The 22,347-nt window shown below is 47.4% G+C and overlaps 1 protein-coding gene across 4 annotated transcripts in view; it reads left to right on the forward strand.

Moving 5' to 3' along the window:
- The window catches only part of PTPRU (protein tyrosine phosphatase receptor type U), a 312,312-nt gene that overhangs the window by 163,472 nt on the left and 126,493 nt on the right, over positions 1-22,347 (forward strand). For all 4 annotated transcript variants that reach the window (XM_059729643.1, XM_059729641.1, XM_059729642.1 and 1 more), the window contains one exon: positions 4,744-5,052. In XM_059729643.1, the coding sequence (XP_059585626.1) occupies positions 4,744-5,052 (309 nt within the window). The remainder of the gene's footprint in view (positions 1-4,743; positions 5,053-22,347) is intronic.

A 22,347-nucleotide genomic window follows, 5' to 3' on the forward strand; every position in this document is an offset into this window, starting at 1 on the left:
CGGGCTTTGATCAGGAAAGAAGCTGCCACCCCACTGGCACTTCACTGCCGCTCGGCTTTCAGCCTCGGGGGAACGGATTGGGGTGGCGTTAATGAGGCCCTGAGGAAGCCACATGGGCTGATCTCCGTCTGCACTGCTCACCTGCTCTGCACCCTGGAAAGCCCCCGCATGCCTGCCTGAGAGTTGGCAGAGCCCTCATCTGATCCAGACAACACTGTGCATTTGATGCAGGTGGTGTGGCAGGGATACTATGCAACTCTGTCTCCTCTGCCAGTCCTGACGATCCTCATCTGGGCTCACTCACCACTTAAATGAGTTTACAAGGGTTCTGCCTTAGTTCCTTGAGGAGGTATTGATCTACAAAGAGCATCTTTAAGCTGAGACGAACTCAGGGAGGCTTTTCCCAGGTCAGCCAAGCAGAGTCTGGGTTGGCTAACTTGATAGATCCAATGCCTACAGACTTACATAAGTCTGGAGCTGGGCCTTTGCTCTCATAACTGTGGGAGGGAAATGAACCCAGACACCAGACCAGGGCAGCAGGGGCAATACTCTTTCCCTAGCAGAGATTCAGCACTTGGTTTTATATTCTGCAACAATTTCCACACAGCTGACCAGGCCAGATTGCTCTGTGGTGCAGTCCCTTTGGAGTCAGTCTACCAGTAGCCCTGGGATTCTCACCTGTGTGTTGCAACTGGCCTATTGCAGCAACAAACAAGGCTGCACATCCTGTCTCTGCAGCATGGGAAATGTAAGGACTCCAGTCCCCTTTATCTGTCAGTGCAGCCAGAGGGCCCTCCTGGCTGCACGTCTCAGGGCAGTGACTGCCTAGGAGGCGTGCTCCAAGGCATCTGCCAGTTGACCTTGTGCCTGATAAAAATGAGGCCAGCTGGGCTTGCTTTAATCCTGGAGAAACACGCTGTATCTTATCACTCAGCTCAGTTGCAGCTCACAAATGTGTCCTTTAAATATGACAGCATCTGCCCATCCCCTACTGGGGCAAGGCGTACACGAGCTTGTCATTCCCTAGAGTGGCTCAGCTAATCCAGTTGCCTCTGCTCATCATGCTGCCTCTGACTTCTGGGAGTGGGGCAGGGAATCTCTCCCCCAAGACCAGGACAGGGAGTGGAACTGGGCACTGAAGATATGGTGCCTTTTATAATTCTTCCTGCCTGTCTTACTGGAAGTCATTGTTGCAATGGCATTTACCCCAGAGGGTCAGATATCCCTTGCAGAGCAGGTGGGATGTTAAGAAAACAGGACTGTGAACTCTGTTTCTGTAGATATATCCAGGCACATGCTCAGTACACTGGGACATGCAGATGGAGGTGTCCCTATATAGCTATGTTCTTTTGGGGCTGTAAATTCAGAACAAAAGGGGTGGCTTGAAATCTGCACGTGCAGCCCTGGGTGTCAGTTTGTCTGGCAAGCTGAGCCCGCTCTTGACTGCAGTGCTGGGATGGCCAGGCTGTGTTTTGGCATAATTGTGTCAGGAAGTGGGACCCTGATGCTTTGGCAGATGTTCCCCTATACATCAGCACGGCATGCTGAGTCATTGTGAAAACCCGGCCCCAAAACATAGACTTCTATCCTTGGAGTCTAGCTGACAGCACAGATGACAGTCCTGACAGATCCAAGGCAATTCCTACATGTAGGGTTTAAGGTGTCACAATAATAATCCAGGTGCTTCTAATGAGAACCAAATGTGACCAGATCCAAAACTCAACTCAGCTGTTGAAAGAACTCCTATGGACTTCAGTGGGCCTTGATGAGCCCATGAAGTAGGATAGTAATTTCTTTGCTTTCCAGGTTGATGCTTCTGCCTGTGATACCCCATCTCACAGTTGCTTTCACCTTTGTGGAAGAACTGTTTCCTCCCTGCAGTCAAAGGCTCCTCTTCCCACTGTGTCCCTGTGCCATTAGGAATAAGTTAGTCCTGCCCCTATCTCACTAGTGTAATCCCTGCCACTTTAGCATCATTTTTTAAGAATCCAGGGGAATTCTTTGCTGTGGAGACAAATGAACTGCATATTTGCTCTTGGCAAAGGAGCTTGGCTCCTCATTGAATCAGGCATCTTCTATTGATGCCAATTATGTTAACTAATTAAACCACTCCCCAATGACTCTGCTCAGTCTGTCCTTTCAAGAGCCTGACACTTGCTTGATGAAAAGGTGAGGGCTCCTGTCATGCAGGCCTATTACATTTATTGGTTTGAGCCCACATGGAAAGCCCTTCCTGTGTGCTGTGCATCATTAATCAATCCCGCTTCCCCGTCCTGCCCACTCACTGCATGAAAAGCAGGGACCTCTTAAAAGGAAGCAGCTGGCATTTGGTGGGAGCTCTTCATAGATGAGGAGAAAGGAAGAGTACCCCCTGGTTCACTTTCTCCAGAGTACGATTATGCAGGGCACTGACCTGAAGAAAATGATGAAGCCCCTCGAGATCCTGGATGCAACTTGACCTGGGGAAAGCAGTGATTGAGGAGTGATCTGAAGAAGGCTTCTGGCTCTTGTTTGGATGCGCAGTTGAACTCTGGACTTAACTCTGCTTTGAAAAACTGGGATTCTGTGATGACACACGGCTCCCTGGAGCAGGTCCCTTCAAAGAGTGTTTTAGGTTTGACTGTCCTTTCCTTTGTACTTTGTACAACAGTAAAGCATAAATCTCCTGCCCTGGAAGCTTTTGCTTCCCCCCTTCCCTTGCATTGATATAAATGTTGACATATGGTACAGAACCTGGCTTGGCTGGTGAGATCTTGGTGCTGGTGGTGTTAAGGCAGCCATGAAAATTAATGTTTAGCAGCTTTCTCTGGTTCCCTCCAGCAGAGGATCTCGTAGTGCTTTGTAAACAGGAAGAGGCAAAGACTCACAGCACTTAAGGGAGGGTTTTTATTTCCAAATTTCAGATGAGATGAAACGATTATCCAAGGCTACACAAATACCATATTTATTTGCATATGATATGCATCTTTCCCTGCAAAAATTAACCCTCCAAAATTGGGCTGAGTGTCTAAAGTGAGGAATCTGATTTTTCTGTACTGGAATAGACATGTACAGACACCGTGTTATAATGACTACCATGGGGGTTGAAGCCCAGCAAACAGAACAGTGGAGTCCTGTGTTAACCATCTCGCAGCCATCGCTGTTGGTTGAGCACTGTAGTTTGTGCTTGAAGGAGCAATGGATTTAGCTCAAGGGACATGAGTTGCTACATGAAGTCTGTAGTATCTCGATGAAGTTTGTGGCATAGAAAGAGTACTTTATTATTTACAGGGACTTATATAAAGAACTATTTACAGTGAAGAAGTAATAGTTTTACTGCCCTTGCAAGAGTTTCGGGCTTAGCTGTGTTGCTCTTCTGCCACACTGGGCAGTTCCTGCTGCCTCATCCAGACTGTTTTCGGGGATGCCACACTCCTGGACACTGTGCTTCCAGGAGGACTTGCCCTGTGTCACACAGTTGGCTGTGACTCTGGGGACCAGGGGGGAGTGGAAATTCTGTGTTCTGCCTTAAAAAAACAAGGGGTGCGTCTTATTTGGGGAGTGCGTGGTGTGCACGAAAATATAGTTACACATGGTGGTTTGTTATTGTATTAATGCTTAGCATCCCCTGTCATGGATTATTACCCCATTGTGCCAGGTGCTGTACAAATACACAACAAAAGAATGGTCTCTGCTCCAAAGAGCTTTCACCTCAAATAATCTTGGAGTTGGTTGTGTGTAAGTAAAATGGCTAGCTTCACTCTGTGACTTCAGCTGGGCCAAGTGTTCACCTAGGGATCTATGTAGGACCACTGTCCATAGGACTGTGATCTTGTTCATGTGACAGGAAATGCAATCTCCCCTCACTACCTGCCATTTTTGGGGCAAATAGTCTGGAGTCACTGGGTATGGAATTTGGTGCACTTTTAGTTGATTTGTGTCTGCAGCAGGAAAGGTAGGGGATGGATGCATGCTGTAACAGGGCATTCCCTCACAACCATTATTAAGGGTGATGAAAACTTTTCTACTGTCCAACTTCTAAATGCTGGTGATCTTTGATTTTGAAGAACATAGGAGGCAGCATCAAATAAGCAAGGGAGTGCAGCTGACAGCAAGGCCATTTGAGAGTGCACGTGAATCTGTCCTGCCATCCCAGAACACTACATTTTTTTTCCTCCTCCTTCCTTTTTTTTCTCCTTTTTTCTTTCTTCTCCCTTCTCCCCTGTGTCAGTGACATTGCTCAATCTAATCTATTGTAAGGCCTAAGTTTCCTTTACATTGACCAGAGTAATGTAAAGGGGCCTTAGCATAGATGGTGGTGGCTCAATGCTGCTGGTCCTGAGAACTCACCTGTTTCTAGACCAGTGGTGCTATCAGACCTGTGGCAATTAATGCTGCCACTTTCTACTGCCAAATTTCTGGATCCATGGGAGCCCCCCAGGTCCAATGACATGGTTTCACCTGCCAGATCAGTCTGCAGCCCCAGACCCAGTGCATGGGATTGGTCTGCAAGCCCTATCTGGCACACATGGCCAGATCCAACCCACATATCTAGCCTCATGTCAGAGATTCATGGTTCATTCATCTTCCCCCACACAGTCAAAAAAAGTTGAGCTGTTCTAGACTTAGGCTCTCATGAGTAGTAGTGTACTGATTTTCAGTAGGTACAAAACTGAGACTCACTAAACTCATTTTACTTGCTTTGCTGTGCTCTCCTCCTGATTTTATGGTTTCCTGTGTTTTTTTACATGCTCTCCATTACAGAGCCCATGCGGGCACCCAAAGGGCTCGCCTTCTCAGAGATCCAATCCAGGCAGCTGACGCTGCAGTGGGAGCCACTGGGCTACAACCTGACCCGCTGCCACACCTATACAGTCTCGCTGTGCTACCGCTACTTTGTGGGCAGCAGCCACAACCAGACCTTCCGGGAATGCATGAAGATGGAGCGCAGTGTCAACCGCTACACCGTTAAGAACCTGCTGCCTTACAAGAACATTCATGTGAAGCTCATCCTGTCCAACCCTGAGGGACGCAAGGAAGGGAAGGAGATGATATTCCAGACAGATGAGGATGGTAAGTGCCTCATGCCTGCTTGGCAAATGGACTCCAGGGTGCTATGGCAGGAGAGCTGTCCCCTCTGCCCCTGGGGCAGCGCAGGAGAGTTACCAGAGCAGCCATAAAGGAGTGTATGCACTGCTCCTCTGTTTTGGGCCAGGCTGGGGCAGTCCAGGGAAGGGACACTGGGTCAGCATGTCCGTGGATCCATTGACCCTGCCACACACAGCACAAGTGGTAATGTGGGGGTGGAGTCACTATTGAAGCCACTGTACCCCATGAACCTCAAATTTTCCCTCTGGCAAAATAGGAATAAGGATACCAACTTCTTTGGCTTTGAAATCTGCTGAGGAAAAGCACTTATGAGAGCTCGGGGTTATTATTTGAACCTTTAGACTGGAGTAGCAGCTGGGAAGCTGGGGGAGGGTAGTGCAGCCCTGTTCCCTGAACCCAGCATGTCGGGATGGAGCTCTCTTCTTCAAGAAGGCTGAGAATTCACACAGTGGAGGTAATGTGAATGCCACCCACAGCAACTGCTGCTAACGAAGTGGCTCTGGAAGTGCTGCAGAAGGCACTTCTGGGAGTGGGCAGCTGGCCCACGGTAGTGGAGTCTTGGAGAAAGCTCCATGACTGTGTCCAGAGATGAAGAACAGGGAGCAGTCAGGGAGACAAGTGAGCTCCATGCTGAGTCAAGTGTATGAGGGGAGGGGGAAGGTGATGGCAGCTGGGGCTGTAGAAATGTCAAGGATTGATAGAGTGACGGTAGGACATATATGGAGATACAGACAATAGGAGGCTGAAGGAAAAGGATCAGAGGTTGCAAGAGGAGTCCTGAAATCCCCGCAGTAAGCCACACATGTGCTCAGTCAGTCCCTCTGCAGGCTGTGGGGCTAGGTGATAGCTATGCGTTTCTGCTTGAACTGGCTTTTGGTTAAATATACAATGTATATTTCTTTCCCCACACCCTCTCCTTGAGGAAAATTCATCCTGATGAGGGGGCATAGGGCACTATAAGAAGTGCCAGTGCCGGGCAGCCATGTCCCACGGCATTCCAGGCTGTAGCTATGGCTCCCTGATGAGGGAACTCTTATGCATACACGTAACCCCTGGTTTGAGCAGACCCCTTTTCTTCCCTCCTTCCCTTCTCTGCTGTCCCCATTCATCACTTCTCTCTTTTCTGTTCCTGTTTGAACCAGCTGCTGTATTGGATTGCTCCATTCCAGATAGCATTTGCCTGCTTAGAGGTTCAGATTTGGGACTTAGTCACAGAGTCATAGAGAAGTAGGGCTAGAAGGGACCTCCAGAGGTCATCTAGTCCAACCCCCTGCCTGAGGCAGAATCAACCCTATCAAAATCGTCCCATACAACCATAATCTAAACTCTACATAAGAATACCATCAACCTTGACACAACATAGACCCACCGCCCTAAGCTGCCACAGGTAAAGCAGGGGAACCATGGCGGCTGATGTCCTGCTTCTATAAAATGTTGTCAATGTATGCTCACAAGAGATTTCAAATGGAGGGCCAGATCAGCATTTATCACCCCATGAGAAAACAGCTTTTTTAATAGTTCAAACTCTCTTAAAAAATGGAGGAATAGAGAGACATTACCAGCTGAGCTGTTGATTAGCTCCAAAAAGCCCTAAGTTGACACTGCTGTCTGCCAGTTAGCAGCAAAAAAAAAAAGGTATTTTCCCTCTTCTTTATGGCAGCCCTTCAAATTCAAGTATTTGAAGACTGCTATCATGTCCCCTCTTAGGTGCCTTTTCTGCAAGCTGAACATGCCTAGCTCCTGCAGACTCTCTTCCATAGGACTTGCCATCCAAGCCTTTGAACATCTTTGTTGCCCACCTCTGGAGCCTCTCTAGCTTTTCCACATCCTTTTAAAATGTGGAGCCAAGAACTGCACTCCAGATGAGGCCTAACCAGTCACCATCACCTCGCATGTCTTGCACCCAATGCTTCTGTAGATGCAGTCCAAAACCACATCTGCCTTTTGTGCAGCTGCATCACACTGAAAACTCATAGTGAGTTTGTGGTCTACCAAGACTCCCAAGTCCTTTTCCATAGTGTTGCCATCCAGGCGGACATTGCTAATTTTATATTTGTGTTTTTGATTTTGAGGTGTAACATATTGCATTTGTCTGCACTAAATTTCATCCTGTTAGCTTCAGCCCAGCTTTCCAATCTGTTGAGATCCTTCTGAATTGTGCTTGCATCCTCCAACATGTTCACACTCCATCCCAGTTTTGTCATCCACAATCTTGTTCAAGAAGTTTTCCATGCCTGCATCTAATTCATTAATCAACGCATTGAACAGCACTGGGCTGAGGACAGGCCCCTGTGGGACTTCACTCAAACCTTCTCCCACTCTGACATGGACCTGGTAATAATTACCTTTTGCTTGTGGCTATCGAGCCAATTATCTATCTACCTTAGATTGTGTCCAGCCCATATTTTTCCAATTTGTTTGAGAAGGTCGTGTGGGACCTTGTCAAAAGTAGGAATGTAAATATTGTTGAAAAATTATTTGTTTAACCTCCTCTATATTAGCTCAATGGTTAACCCATAACACAGCAGCTCAGATCTAGCTGCTGCTGGAAGGGTTCCTGGGGCCCCTTGGTAGAGGGGGGAGAAGGAGGTGGTGGCACCCCCAGCCATACAAGGGCACCCTAGTGAAGCCCCTTGCTGGGAGGGAGGGAGGGAGGGAGCACCTGTGAACAAGCAGCTAATTGCTTAATTGATGAGTCATTAGGATTTTTGCTGTTTTCCCCCTTAACCTCATAAACTAGTTCCCTTCAGTACTAGGGAACTAGTACTAGTTCGCTTCAGTCTTCACCCTCCCTCTCCCCTGCTCCCTATATTCGTCTCTCCTGCCCTGCCACCTTTTGGTTCCTGCTGGAGCGCCTTCTCCCTCTTCCCGGTCAGACTGCACCTTAACCCCAAACTAAACAATAACTGGTAAATTAACCAGTTTATCATTGGGCTTATCAGTTAAACAGTTAACCATTTAACCTTTCACATCCCTAGCCAAAAAGTCTTGCTGAAATCCAGTTACACTATATCCACACCATGACCCAAGTAGTTACTTTGTCAGAGAAGGAGATCTGTTTTGTTTGACATGATTTGTTTTTCATAGATCCAGTCTGGCTGCTTGCAATCAACCTTTCCTTCTCCAAATGCTTGCAAATCACCTTCCTTAGGATATGCTCCAGTAACTTCCCAGGTATTGAGGTGAGGTTAACCGGTCTGTAGTTCCCTGGGTCCTGCTTCTTGCCTTTTTTAAAGAGGAGCACTACGCTGGCCCTTTTCCAGTCCTCTGGTACCTGGCCCATCTCCTACGACTTTATGAAGATCATTGCAAAGGGCTCCAATATCTCCTCTGCCAGTTCCTTCAGGATCCTGAGATGAAGCTCATCTGGCCCTGCTGACTTGGAAATCATTCAGACCTAACAAAAGCTCTCTTACCATCTCTTTTGTTATCTCCTCCCTCAGCTTGCCCCCTCTTTATCCAGATAATCCCTCTGAGGTGTCTGGCAGTTTACCTTTTTTTTTGTGAAGACTGAGGCAAAGTAGCTATTGAGTAGCTCTGTCTTCTTTGTATCAGTTAGGAGGTCCCCCTGACTTGTTAACAGACCACAGCTTCCTTGGTCCTTTTCTGGCCAATATATTTATGGAACCTCTTCTTTTTGTCCGTAACCTCCTTTGCCAGGTGCAGCTTGTTCTTTATCTTTGCCTTCCTGATTTTTGTCCCTGCAGATTCTTGCTATTTGCTGGTATGCTTCCTTGGTGACCTGCCCATTCTTCCATTACCTGTATGCTTTCCTTTTGCATTTGAGACATTTTAGAAGCTGCTTGTGCAGCCATTTTTCTTGTGCTTCCAACTGTCAGGACAGTTTCTTGTTGGGTTTCCAATACTGTGCCCCTTAGAAGCTCCCAGCCTTCCTTTATCCTTAAATCTGTCCTCCCATGTCACCATGCCTATTAGTCCTTGAATTGGATGAAATCCACCTTCTTCAAATCTAGCATCCAAATGTTGCTGACCTCATGCTTTCCTTGTCTCAGGATCTGGAATTCTGTCATACTGTGATTGCTTCCTCCCGTGTTACCCATCACCTTCATATCCTTCACCAGGTCTTCCCATCACCTTCACATCTTCCACCAGGTCTTCCCTGCTGGCCAGGATAAGATCCAAGATAGATGATCCCCCAGTTGTTTCCTCCACTTTCTGGACGAGAAGGTTATCTTCACACAATTTTGGAACTGGCCTGACATTTTATGTTTGGCTGCATTGTTCTTCCAGCAGATGTCTGGAAAATTGAAGTCTCCTAGTACCATCCATAGCTTTTGGATAGATTCAAAACTGGGTTCAAGTTCAGAGATGACCACGCTGAACTTGTAACTGGGTTCAAGTTCAGCGATGGCCATGGTGCCCCCGGAGTCCCCTTGGCCCTTATCAACTTCACTGTTTCTGGGTAATTACCCCTTTGCTCTCCTTCCATGCCTTGATGTATTTATCTTTTAGATAAAGGGAGGCTGCCCCATTGCTTCCCAAGCTTGAGCTCATGTTCCTGAGCTCGGGTCTCTCTGTTTTCTGCCTTAAGGTCTAATTACTAAGCTGCAACCACCCCTTATACCATGCCCATGCCTTGCAGATGTCACTATTTGCTATTGAGCTGTCTCTCTGTACACATATCTGGGCATTTCACCCACCTTGGTTACTCCCAGATGCACCCTTGGGTCCCTGACTTGGATCCTGCCTTTTCTGAGGCACTGGGTCCCTAGGTCTGACTCCACCCTACTTTGGGCTGCGGGCCTCTGACCCTTTGGTCTCTGGCAGTGGTCCTCCCTTGACCTTTGGCCCCTCCTGGCCCTGCTAAGCCTCCTGGGCTACAAGTTGCTGACTCTGCCTCTCATCCCTTGTGGGCTACAGGTCCCTGATTCTTGTTGCTCTCATGGCCCTTCAGCTATGGTCCTACTCTTTGGCCTTGGCCCCTGTCTTTTGGGTCTTGACTCTAATCCTGGGGCAGCTTAGACCACCTATGTCCCTTGTCTCAGTCCCCAGACCACCAGTCTCCTTAGCCCAGCTTAGGTGTTTGCCAGGAGCCTGGCTTCAGTGTAGCCCTGCTGTTCAGGAGTTCTTGACATCTTGGCTGCCAGGATCAGACCACTGCCCCAGCTCAGGCCCTGGGCTTATATCCTGGTAGCCCAGTCCCCTTCTGAGTTGTGTGACCCCTGATTGCCTCTTGCAGCACCTGCAGATTTCCACCTGCAGTCTGCCTTCTCTTAAAGTAGCAGGAGCACCAAGCCCTGCTGCAATTCTTCACCTGTTTATCCAGTGTAAGTGTTTTATTTCTTTTTTAAGTGGGGAGGAGCTGACCTGTGGGGTTTGGGCCTTTACACACAAGGTATAAAAACACTGTGAGAGATGGGTACATGGTGGAGCCTGATTTAGCATTTGCGAGTGTGCTGCTGAGTGGCTTCTTGTTTACCGTGCCTCGTAGTGGGAGCAAAGCCTGGGAGGGGAGTCCATAGCTAAGCGCCTTGCTAGGAAGACAAGCATCATATATTGGCTCAGACGTATCCACTCCACTGCAATCCTAGTTCTTTTGGCTTGGCGTACTTTCAGGTAAGGCAGCTGCATGCAGAGCACAGGAGCCTCAGAGGTCAGAGCAGAGGGCTTTATCTAGCACTTAACCTGATTTAGGATTAGCTTCTGTCCTTACTTGTGTAGGAACATAACTAGTTTCTCTGTGGCTCTCATAGACTGGCAGGGCTGAGACCTCCATCCTTCCCTAGATTCCCACCTTCCCTGAACTCACGTGCCAGGCAGCAGTTTTAATTCTCCAGTGGGATTTCTATTTTTGTAGCATTTACCTTTGTCAACTAGAATTTTCCTCAGCAAAAGATGTTCCCGTTCTTTGTTCATCTGTTGTTATGGAATCAAAGCCTTACAACAACAATAATAATTAAAATAATTAATACCTCGCACTTAGGTAGTGTCTTTCATCTGAGGATCTTAAGCAGTGATTAATTAAGCCTTGCAATGCCTCCGTGAAGTAGTTATTAACAGCGATAAAGAGCCAGAGGTCAACCTGCCTCTGATATTGGCTTTGTTTAGTCTCCCGATTATTTCTGCCTGGAATAAGTGCACGTACGTGCAGTTTTGCACCATCTGAATGAGCTCCCCACTCTTCTCTGGATGACACGCGCATGTTGATGAGAGAGCAGCAGGCCTGGGCTGTTTGTTATCTGTTTTCCCTCAAAGCATCTGTGCAGTTTCTCTCCTGTCATTCCTGGCCCTATCCCAAGCCAGGCATGACCCTGAGGTTCACCATGCTGTTTATCCAGCATCCGTCACAACCACATTTCCAAGAAAGCGGGTCGCTTCTGACAAAAAGGTGCCATTAATCACCCAGTGGGAGGCATGCATGGAGGTGGTGTCTATTCTTCCCATCTTCACACCCCGTCCTCAGAGCACTTATAACAAGTTCCTCAGGTTCTGCTGATCTGGATCACCAGAGACCTAACTGAGTGAACCATGCTAACACTGCTCCTGCTCTCCTGTAGCTCGGTTTTTTTTTAGCAGTGGTATTTGCAACAAATGGGGACGTGAAACACGCCTGCTCCGCTGCTCAAAGCTTACGACAAAACAGCCTTTTCCCCTCCCTTTCCCTCTGGGCAGCACAGAGCTATGGCTTGGGTAGTGGTTGTCCACAAAGATGTTGCAACCCGAACGACAACCAGACCCTCTTTGCAAAGCCTCTGGCTCAAAACACCAGGCTGTACTGGAGTTCTGGACCTATCTGTGCCCCTGGATAGCCTTGCCTTATGTGTTTGACATAATTAGTCTTGGCCTCCCGAGAAGTCCTCATTCCCATATTGGGGCTTTTCTGGAGTGCTGGGTTATAGCGAACATTAGACAAACTTTCCACTCGCAGCAGGTGGTTGTAACCAGTAGCAGTTAAGCTGTCCCATGGTAGAATCTCTGCTTCCTGGCCCCCATACAGCCAGGATCTAGCTGGGGCCTCTGTCCTATTTAGCAGTATGGTTGAGGGCTACATTGAGTCTCCATGATGTAGATCAGGGCTGTCTAATTGGCATTGTGCACGCTCCCATGCCTTTCCTCTGCTCCCTTTGCATGGATTCGGGTACCTCTCCCGCTGACTGTTATCTTGCCTGCTCCTACTACTACCACCATGCTCTTCCCTAGGCTGCCGTGGTCTCAAGGCTCTCCCTCCCTCTTCCAGCGTCTGCTTTATGCCACCATTCTTGTACATGTTGTGGTCCGTGACCACTCAGCAGTTGGATAACCCTGATGTTGAACATCCCCGAACCGCTGCCTACTGGAAGAAAGGAGGAATGTAATCCTGTTTTACCACTGATTTTAATATGGCCAGGGCTTCTCCCTAGGTTCCTGCACTGTATTCTCCAGTGCTTTGCCTGGTCCGCTTTTAAATGCCCCACATGGCTGGGTTTCTGCCACTTCCCTGCGACACAGCTTAATAGATGAGGAAGCCTCTGCTGACATCCAGCATACATTTTCCTTCTCTTGCATGCTGCGCTGGGCAGGGATTAGCAGGACAGCGTGGCCCTACAAAGTTAATCTTGAGCTCTGAAGATCTAGATAATGTGACATGAAATACAAGACAACTGTGTTCTAATGAAGTGGAACTGGTACAGTATTTCAGGTGCCAGCCACAGGAGATGTACTGTCCCAGGAGAGTCTGCGTAAGGTAACTTCCACTAATGACTCATTATGCTTATAATATACCAACTCCCTTCTCGCTACCCAATTATCATCTCCCACACAAACTGTAATAACTCAGATGTCTGAAAGGGCTACTTTGCTATCTTCACTGGCAGCATGCTGCCGGCATTCACTGCATGAATGATGGTTTCTGTTGTATGAGACCCCCCCTTCTGTACTGTGCAGATGGAGAGCATTGTGCTTAGGAGAGCAGGACATAAAAAACCGTGTAGGGCAGGGGACAGTAGGGCAGTCCATGTGACATTCCTGAGAGCACTTGCTGCACGGTCCTGGTTACTTCTGCAGTTGCATGGTGGGCCCTGTTTAGTCCTGTGAAAGGACTTACAGGAACATGGGCTCAGTGAACAAGGCACTCAAGAGTTACTAGTGCAGGGAAAGGCCCCAAGTGAAGTGCAGCACAGATGGAGTTAGAAGAAGGCGCATCCTGGCATTGTGTGCCCCTCTGATCCCAGGCCTTCTGAAGTTCACCTGTCAAGTACCACTGAGTTGACTAAGTAAGAATAGAGTAAGTTCAGCATAATCATAAAGCAATGACCTGATTGCTGAACAGTGTTGAACATTGCAGCTGAATGGTAAGAGCTTACAGCAAGAGGTTACAAGGTAATTAATCTCTGAGACAGTTCTCAGCATCAAGAGTTAGCAATTCACCTGGAAAAGCTGGTAATCACTAGGGATTTGACTGTGTGGCTGATAATAGTGGGTTTAATTTGCATGCAGTCACAGCTTCAATGGCAGAGCAATGATTTGAACCCAGAGCTTTTGAGCTTTATTTTTCTAGCTTAACGTAAGAGTGTGGACCAACCTTTTTTTCACTTACCTCAATCCTTGAGAGCCTTTCTCTAAGCCCTCGCGTGAACCTGCCTGACGTTGGTGCACCCAACTTGACATCCCAATGGTTTATTTTTTAACTGTAATTGCTCCAGCTGTGTTTTAGTGTGCTATGATTACTCCAGCTGTTTTCTTATTGTACGGTAATACAGTAGCTCCAGCTGTTTTCTTGCTATACTGTAATCACTCCAGCTGTTTTTCACTATACATTGATTAACTAGGCTTTTTTCTTCCCTCTTGAATTCAACTTGATACAATATATGCATTCTGCCTCTCAAGGGATCAATAATTCTCCCTGAGTATGGATATATTGTAAATTGTACATGTGGGTTTGTCTCGCTTACAAATCTATTCAGTTTATCTAAATTGGCTAATGATTGTGCATAAAGCTCTTTTGTTTTCTTTGAAACTAAAACTCACCTGGTACATACATTACAACTTCATCATTTTGAAAGAACTGCTATTTTTTTTCCAGTTAAAATCACCTTCTGCTATTATTTTAAAAGTACAGCTGTACTCTAGAAAGTGCTTGTGTAAAAAAGTGCTCTTGTACTCTCAACGAACTTTAGTTCAAAGTGCCCCACCACCGTTTTTCAGCCTGGGGACACTGATACAACACTGCGGTTGTGGGTGGCCTGGTGCTTCCCTCCATGGCTGCGATGCTTCCCCCGGGACTGCCTGGGCTGGGTGCCTTCAAGCGGGTGTCACTCGGGGGTGTTGCTGCTGCTGCGGAGGCCCTCCCTGCAGCTCAGGGACTGCTCAGCCCACTGGCAGCTTGCCCTCACAGGGGCTTACATCGGTCTAAATTGAAATGGGGTTTTTAAAAACTTACCGCTTCTATTTAGGGAGAGTTACGCCAAAGTAAACCACTATGGCATGTACAAGCAGCCTATAGGACTAAATCCATGAAAGGAGTTAAGTGCTTAAGTCCATTTTGGTTGCCTTGGTCCAACACGGTGCTGCTCAGAATGTATGCCTAGATGTAGATACCTCCTTATAGCCCTGAGCCCGGTGCCTAAATCCTGAAGAGAGGCAGGACTTAAGACATTTCCCTATCCCCAGTGTTTCCTATTGGATATATTGGTTGACTGCACCCACTCACTGAGCTGGCTACGATGAATCTTTTTCAAAGCATCAAACTCTCACATGCACAGGGTAGGGTGTATCAGCACATAGCTCAGGGAAGAGGATTCTGTAACGGCAGCCACGTACCTAAATCAAATCCCCTTTGTGGATTTAACCCACAGTGACTAATCAAAGTCTTCAGTGCCTTTTCCTCTTGGGAGCTGCTCAGAGCCTGCCAAAGCTCTGGGAGGGTGAGCTGGATTCTGGTCTGGCCCAGGCATCATCATCCAAGTGCTGAAGTCCAGGGTCAGCAGTGCAGGCAGGGGACCAAATTCCTTCCTCCTTTAACTGCACTAGTTTTAGTGGGATGAATTTGGCCCAATTTTTTTGGCGGAGTGGTACAGGTGAGCTTGGGAGCCTAGTTCAGAATTGCCCTTGCTGGGGATGATGCATGAGAAGGTATTCATTCAGTTTGGCTGAGGGTGCACACCTAGTAGCTTTTCTTTAACAAACAAAAAGAAAAGAAAACCACACGAAGAACACGAGGAGGCAGAGCAGCGCACCAGGACTCGGGAGATTTGGATTCCACTCTTGTCTGCTGTGGGACCTTTTCGTTTCCTTCTGTCTTTCTGGACTGCAAACTCTTAGATAAAGGGGGCTTCTCTTACTATGTACCTGCCCAGTATATATCTTCGTGGGACTATTACAGCCTCTAGTCATGATCATGATGTGAATAATTAGAAGCAAAAATAATAATAATGTAAACTGGGCACATAGGCTCTGGAGAGACTGAGATGCAATAAACATGGAATCCCTCGATGCTTCTCACAAAGCTAATTTCCAAATAGCTCTATCATGTAAAGTTTTAACAACGGAAACTGGAGAGAATTAGTTTTAATTCTTGCCTTGCGTAGCTGTCCAGTCCTTTGAGTCTGAGACCAACATAAGGTTCTTATTAAAAAATATATGGGAAGTCTTTAATGAGCAACTGTCTGTGCAATTAATGAAAGTAGTGAAAATTCATGAATAATAGGACCCTTGATTGTGTTTTATTTTGCCTTTTTTGACACGAAGCAAGCAAACTTGATTTGCATAGTCTGTTTGCGTATTGCTGCAGAAAGCTGGATGCTCCTAGATGAGTCATCGGAAAAGAAATTGCTAGGTACGTAGTGGAAAAGAACAAAGAGGGGATTTAGAAAAAAAAAGGTTGGAAACTCAGTTGGAAAAGGGATGGGAAGGCCATTCCCCTGTTGGAGCTCTTTTGAATAAAAACCGGTTGTCTCCTTTCATTGCCAGGGCTGAGAAAAACCCTGCTCCTGACACCAGTTGCTAAGCCAATGTGGGCAGCTGCCCAGCTTTTCCCAGAATGCACAGAGACAACCACGGTTCCATGACATTGGAGAGCTGGAAACGTAAATGCAGGTTTTGACTGGATAACCTCTTGTCTGGACATGAGGCAGCCATGTTTCTTGCAGTTTGTCCAGAGTGTTAAGACTTGGCAGGGCCATTGCCTGAATCACGTAACCATTGATTTTTGGCCTGTCCGTGTACATTGGAATAAGAAGCTGGAATCTATTTGACCCTACTTTCTGGCCAGGGAATATGAGTAATTGCTACTCAAGCCAATGGGAGTCTTTCAAATCCAGCTGGATGAATACTGAGACTTCTGGTTGGTTATCTCCATCCCTCAGCAGTTGCTGAATTCTACGTAGTTCACTGGACGTGCATTTTTTGGACAAGACCTTAAAAACTCAGGATCCTCCCTGCTCTTCAGGGATAGTACAGATCTGCTTGCATTTTTATAAGTAGCTATTTTGTCCTATTTTCCTTAATCAACATTTGCCTTCCTCTTGCTCCTGTGCATCTTGCTCTGTTTCACTTGGTTTTTACCTCCTGTGCCCAAAGGTAGCTGCATTTCTGTGATAATGCAAGTATATACTAAGGACTGGCATTGGGACCTTCAGAGAAGCAAAGTTTTATTTTAATATACTAGTGACTTGTGCATTGCTGTCCCTAACAGCTAGCCACTGGAAGATGATATCCTACTCCTGCCACTAACCAATGGAGCCATCCCTGATACCAAGTAGTACTTGAAGGTCATAAGTTGCTGAGAGTCTGTATGGAGGACCCAGCTGTATAGTTTGGATTTGGATCTGAACCCGGGACTGTTTGGACCTCAGGTGTTGGTTTAGACCAGTGATTCTCAACCAGGGTGCCATAGCACCCTGAGGTGCCTCAAGATCATTAGAAGGGTGCCATGACATGTGGGGAGTTAAGCAGATGAATGCAGGCTCAGACTTGTCCCTGCCTGGCTGATCTCCCACTATGCAGCCCCTTTTCATGGAGGTAAGCACTGTCATATATACATTAATTTTTGAAATTGGGTGCCACGCAATTCATAAAAGTTATGTTGAGGGGGCCTTGAGTCCAAAAGGCTGCAAACCACTGGTTTAGATGCTTCTTTCAGATAGGAAGTGAAGACCAAATGTCTCCCAGCTTCTGAAATGGTTCCAGTGCAGGTTGGGTCAGTACTTCCTCTGTCCAAAATGCATTTGCCCACCTCATGTTCCCAAATATGTCCTGGGTTGGTAAATACAGCATCTAGATCTAGCACAGTCAGGGCAACTGGAAGGAGAGGAAGGGTTGCCTTTCCTGGCATCCTACCCCAATTGCTGACAAGAGCAGCCTTTCCTCTGTGTACGGGAATCCTCTAACTTCCATCTCGCAGTCGGTTCCTGTTTTACCATGAAACTGGCTGTACATCAGGGGCAAGTTGCAGGCAAAGGTGGTGCAAGCCAGGCCCCCACAACCTTCCAACATATCCCCTTCACACAGAGATCAATGACAAAGCGGGGGAAATGGCAGCACCTCTCTGTTCTGTCCCCTCTGAGGTTATTCCAGGACGTTAAGTGATGAAGCGTCTCCATTATGAGATGGAACGGCTCATTAGCAGGCAGAGCGCTGGTGGCCACAGCACTTCTCAAGGCATATAGGAGGATTCCTAGGGCTAGATGCAGAAGGGGATGCTTTCATTTCTTCTTGCACACACTGTCCCCAAGATCCAAGACTTGAGTGGTATTGATTCAAGACTCCTTCTTCCCTGCTCTCTTCTCTGTGTGTGCTTGGGAGGCGAGCAGCAGGGAGCACTGGTTTGTTGATCCTCAAACTGTTGTTCAAGTGTCAGCGTGTGAGTTGTGGGAATCTACTACCATGCAAAGCCTGGAAATAGTGGATCCTGTCTACAGAAAGGGAGGGGACCTAGCTTTGGTGGTCTTTAGAGGAATTGCTGAAACAAGGCAATAGCAGCAGCATCAACTGGAGCTTTTGTTGATTCTTGCACATATGCTCAAACACACAGATGTGTACATCCACATACACAAAATGCCCCCACCTTCAGACACATAAGGCTATGCATATGCATACTCGTTCATGCACACATGCACTCTTTGATGCATGTGAATGCATCTACACACCTCTCAATCCATGATCACATGTATATGTGGGCACACGCACACTTACATGCATATATTCACAGATATGCTTTCACGTGTGTAAACACTTCCCTACAGCTAGTGTGAACCAGAAGGACTTGGAACATTTTCTGCCACAGAAGCATGAAAGAGTTGTGCAATTAGTGGTAAACTACTGAGGAGAGCAAATCATTCTCTACTTAGGAACAGTCACAGTCGTGCATGTATGTTGCTTTATTTAAAATGTTTAAGGAGGAAAAAAAAAGGCTCTTCAAAGGATTCAGTTTTGGCACAACAAAAGCATAAATCCCCCCTCTATTACTGTAGAATGAAAACCTCTTAAAGATATGAGGAGTAGAAGAATAAAACACCCCCCCATAACACACACACTTTCTCTACGTGCTGAGGTGTACTGTACACATTAGTGAAGAAATCACTGGAGTTCACTTAAACTGCTGTGTTCAGATGTTTATACAAAATGTCAGCAGCAGTAATAGTTGCACATTACTAACTCAGTGCCTAAGCAGCAGGGTAGAACTGAATGCTTTTTGCCTCTGGAGACTTGAGTTCAAAATCAGACTTGTCTCACATGTGAAATGAGGTTTCCTTTCTTCCTGCTCCTTTTTGTTTTTATAGTCGCAAGCCACATTGTTCTAGGTGGCTGTTTGATTTATCTGGCTTGCAAAGCAGTGACACTCATTCAATAGGCTCTGAACAGTAGGTCCTGGCTGGAACAGTGACTGGGTTACAGGGCAGGACTGAGGGGCATGAGCAGAGCTGTGGGAAGGTCCCCAACCCAGAATAGCTGGGTGGCTAAGAGGGCATCAGCAGAACTGGGTGTGGGCTCTGGACTGGAATAGTGGGGGGGTGTCGCAGGTTGGGACTGAGGTGCATTAGCCAAGCTGTGCGGAGCTCGGGATGATGTATCAGAGAGTGCTGCATATCAGAAAGGAGGAGCGATGGCGGAGCTGCGGGAGGAGGACTGAGCTGGGGCTATCAGCATTCCTTCTTTGTTAGCACTAAAAATCCACTGCCAGGCTTCAGAGAAATATTAAAGAAAAACATGCGCTTTCAATTCATGCCAGAAACAAGGCTTCTATCAGCTGCTGCTCGGCTGCTGATACGACTTGCAGGCAGTCAAAGGCAGGCACCGTGGGATGGCGCGGCAAGGGCAGCTTTATCCTAGAGCTCCCGTTACAGGGAGAGTGAACTTGTTTATTGGAGCCATCAGGGAGTCGGCCCTTACCCCGTGCTTATTCTCTCTGCTATTTCACATCAGGACTGGATCGCAGCAAATCCTGCTGCTTTGTAGAGTGTAGGCATGACCAGATGGGATGAGACTCAGGCTCCGTCTGCTGTGGCCTCCTGTCTGTGACAGTGGCCAGCCTCAGTGGGAGGTGAAAGACGCCCTGGGGGAGCAGACTATCCCCGAGACAAGCCTCTATGCAGAGCATCAGGGGTAAGCCCTGAAGTGTGAGATATTCTATCCCTTCCAAAACGTCTCATCAGCACTGCTTCAACTCTGGACAGCCTTGCTATTCATGTAATGAGAATGTATGACTTGCAGAGCTCTTGGGCAGCCTTGGTACCATGGGGGCTGGTAAGGCTGGGATTGTTTTCTTTTAAGTTTTCTGCTCTGGTTTATGTTTCAGTGCATGCTTGTGGGTGCACACGCACTGCTGTTTCTAAGCAGCCAAAAGTGAGTGTACCAGCAAGGGAGATGTGTGCTGTGCTCAAGTCTGCTTCCAGACTCAGACTTGATACTGCCCCTCTGGAGCCCACCCCCCCCCATGTTAGAATCATAGAAAATGAGGGTTGAAAGGGACCTCAGGAGGCTATCTAGTCCAATCCTTGCTCAAAGCACGACCACCCCAACTAGATCATCCCAACCAAGGCTTTGTCTAGCTGGGTCTTAAAAACCTTCAAGGGTGGAGCTTCCACCACCTCTCTGGGTAACCTGTTCCAGCATTTTACTACCCTCCTAGTGAGAAAATTCTTCCTAATATCTAACCTAAACTTCCGCTGCTGCAACTTGAGACCCTTGCTCCTTGTTCTGTCATCTTCCCCCATTGAGAACAGTCCAGCTCCATCCTCTTCTGAACCTCCCTTCAGGTAGTTGAAGGCTGCTATTAAACCCCACTCAGTCTTCTCTTCTCTAGACTAAATAAACCCAGTTTCTTCAGCCTCTCCTCAGAAGTCATGTTCCCCAACCTCACCATTTTTGTTGCCCTCTGCTGGACTCTCTTCAATCTGTCCACATCCTTTCTGTAATGGGGGCCCAAAACTGAATACAGTACTCCAGATGTGGCCTCAACAGTGCTGAATAGAGAGGTATAATCACTTCCCTTGACTTCCTGGCAACACACCTACCAATGCAGCCCAGGATGCCATTGGCCTTCTTGGCAACAAGTGCACACTGCTGGCACATATTCAGCGTATTGTCCACTGTAACCCCCAGGTCCTTTTCTGCAGAGCTGCTGCCCAGCCAATCATCCCCCAACCTGTACCGGTGCATGGGATTGCTCCATCCTAAGTGCAGGACTTTGCACTTGTCCTTGTTGAACCTCATAAGATTTCTTTTGGCCTAATCATCCAATTTGTCTAGGTCACTCCGAATCCTAGCCCTTTCCTCCAGCATATCTACTACTCCCCCCAGCTTGGTGTCATCTACAGACTTGGTGAGGGTGCGCTCTACGCCAGCTTCCAGGTCATAATGAACACATTGAACAAAACTGGCCCCAGGACCGACCCCTGGGGCACTCCACTTGATACCGGCTGCCAAGTAGACATCAAGCCACTGATTACTACTCTCTGAGCCTGATGCTCCAGCCAATTTTCTATCCACCTTACAGTCCATTCATCCAGACCATACTTCCTTAGTTTGCCTGTGACACTGTTGTGAGAGACTGTATCAAAAGACTTGCTAAAATCAAGGTATACCACATCTATTGCTCTCCCCATGCCCCCAGAGCCAGTCTTCTCATCATAGAAGGTGATCAGGGTGGTCAGGCATGACTTGCCGTTGGTGAATCCATGCTGACTATTCCTAATCACCTTCTACTCTTCCAACTGCTTAAAAATGGATTCCTTGAGGATCTTCTCCATGATTTTTCCAGGAACTGAGGTGAGGCTGACTGGTTTGTAGTTCCTTGGAGCCTCCTGTTTCCCTTTCTTAAATATTTGCCCTTTTCCAATCATCCGGGACCTCTCCTGGTCGCCATGAGTTTTCAAAGATAATGGCCAGTGGCTCTGCAATCACATCAACCAACTCCCTCAGCACCCTTGGTTGCATCCCACCTAGCCCTAGAGATTTGTGTGTGTCCAGCTTTCCTAAATAGTCCCTAACCTGTTTTTTCACCACTGTTGGCTGCTCACCTCCCCAAACTGTGCTGCCAGGTGCAGTAGTCTGGGAAGCTGACCTTGCCTGTGGAGGAGGCTGAGGTGAAAAAGGCACTGAGCACTTTAGCCTTTTCTGCATCCTCTGTCACTAGGTTGCCTCCCCCATTCAGTAAAGTACCCACGCTTTCCCTGATCCTCCTTTTGCTACCATCATACTTATAAAAACCCTTCTTGGTATCCTTCACATCCCTTGCTAGCTGCAACTCCAATTGTGCTTTGGCCTTCCTGACTTCATCCCTGCCTGCCCGAGCATGTTCAGAAGCATCTGGCCATTTGAGGTCTGCTGTAGAATTGGGGCCTAATTTGAATGGCAGCATCCTTTTGGGGATAGGGCTTGGATGGAAAGAAACCCAGGTTTACCCTGGCCTTACCAGTGACCTGCTGTCTAGTTTGGGGCAGATCAGTTCCCCTATCTCAGATTCTCTTCCCTGTCTGTACAATGGGGAGTAGCAATGCTGACCTCCTATAATGTGCTTGCAGATTTTGGGGACAGAAACACTTGTGCTGTTATTAGATTGGTTCACGATCACTGAGAAGTAATTTATAGTGATCATCATAATCTAATCCCAATCATATCCCCCTTTCTGTAAAGTGCCCAGCACAACGGGGACCTGTATTATCTCGGGGCCTCTTAGACACTGCTGCAGTACAAATAATAATGTCTGTCTCTGCATATTTACTGTGCTTCTGAACAGCCCTCATAGGGTGTGGTGAGGATTGTTTGGTCACTAAAATGCTTTGATAGCTTCAGAGAGAGAGAGAAGATGTTATAGAAGGG

The sequence above is a fragment of the Alligator mississippiensis genome, chromosome 6 (genome assembly GCF_030867095.1).
Source record: "Alligator mississippiensis isolate rAllMis1 chromosome 6, rAllMis1, whole genome shotgun sequence".
Classification (NCBI taxonomy): domain Eukaryota; kingdom Metazoa; phylum Chordata; order Crocodylia; family Alligatoridae; genus Alligator; species Alligator mississippiensis.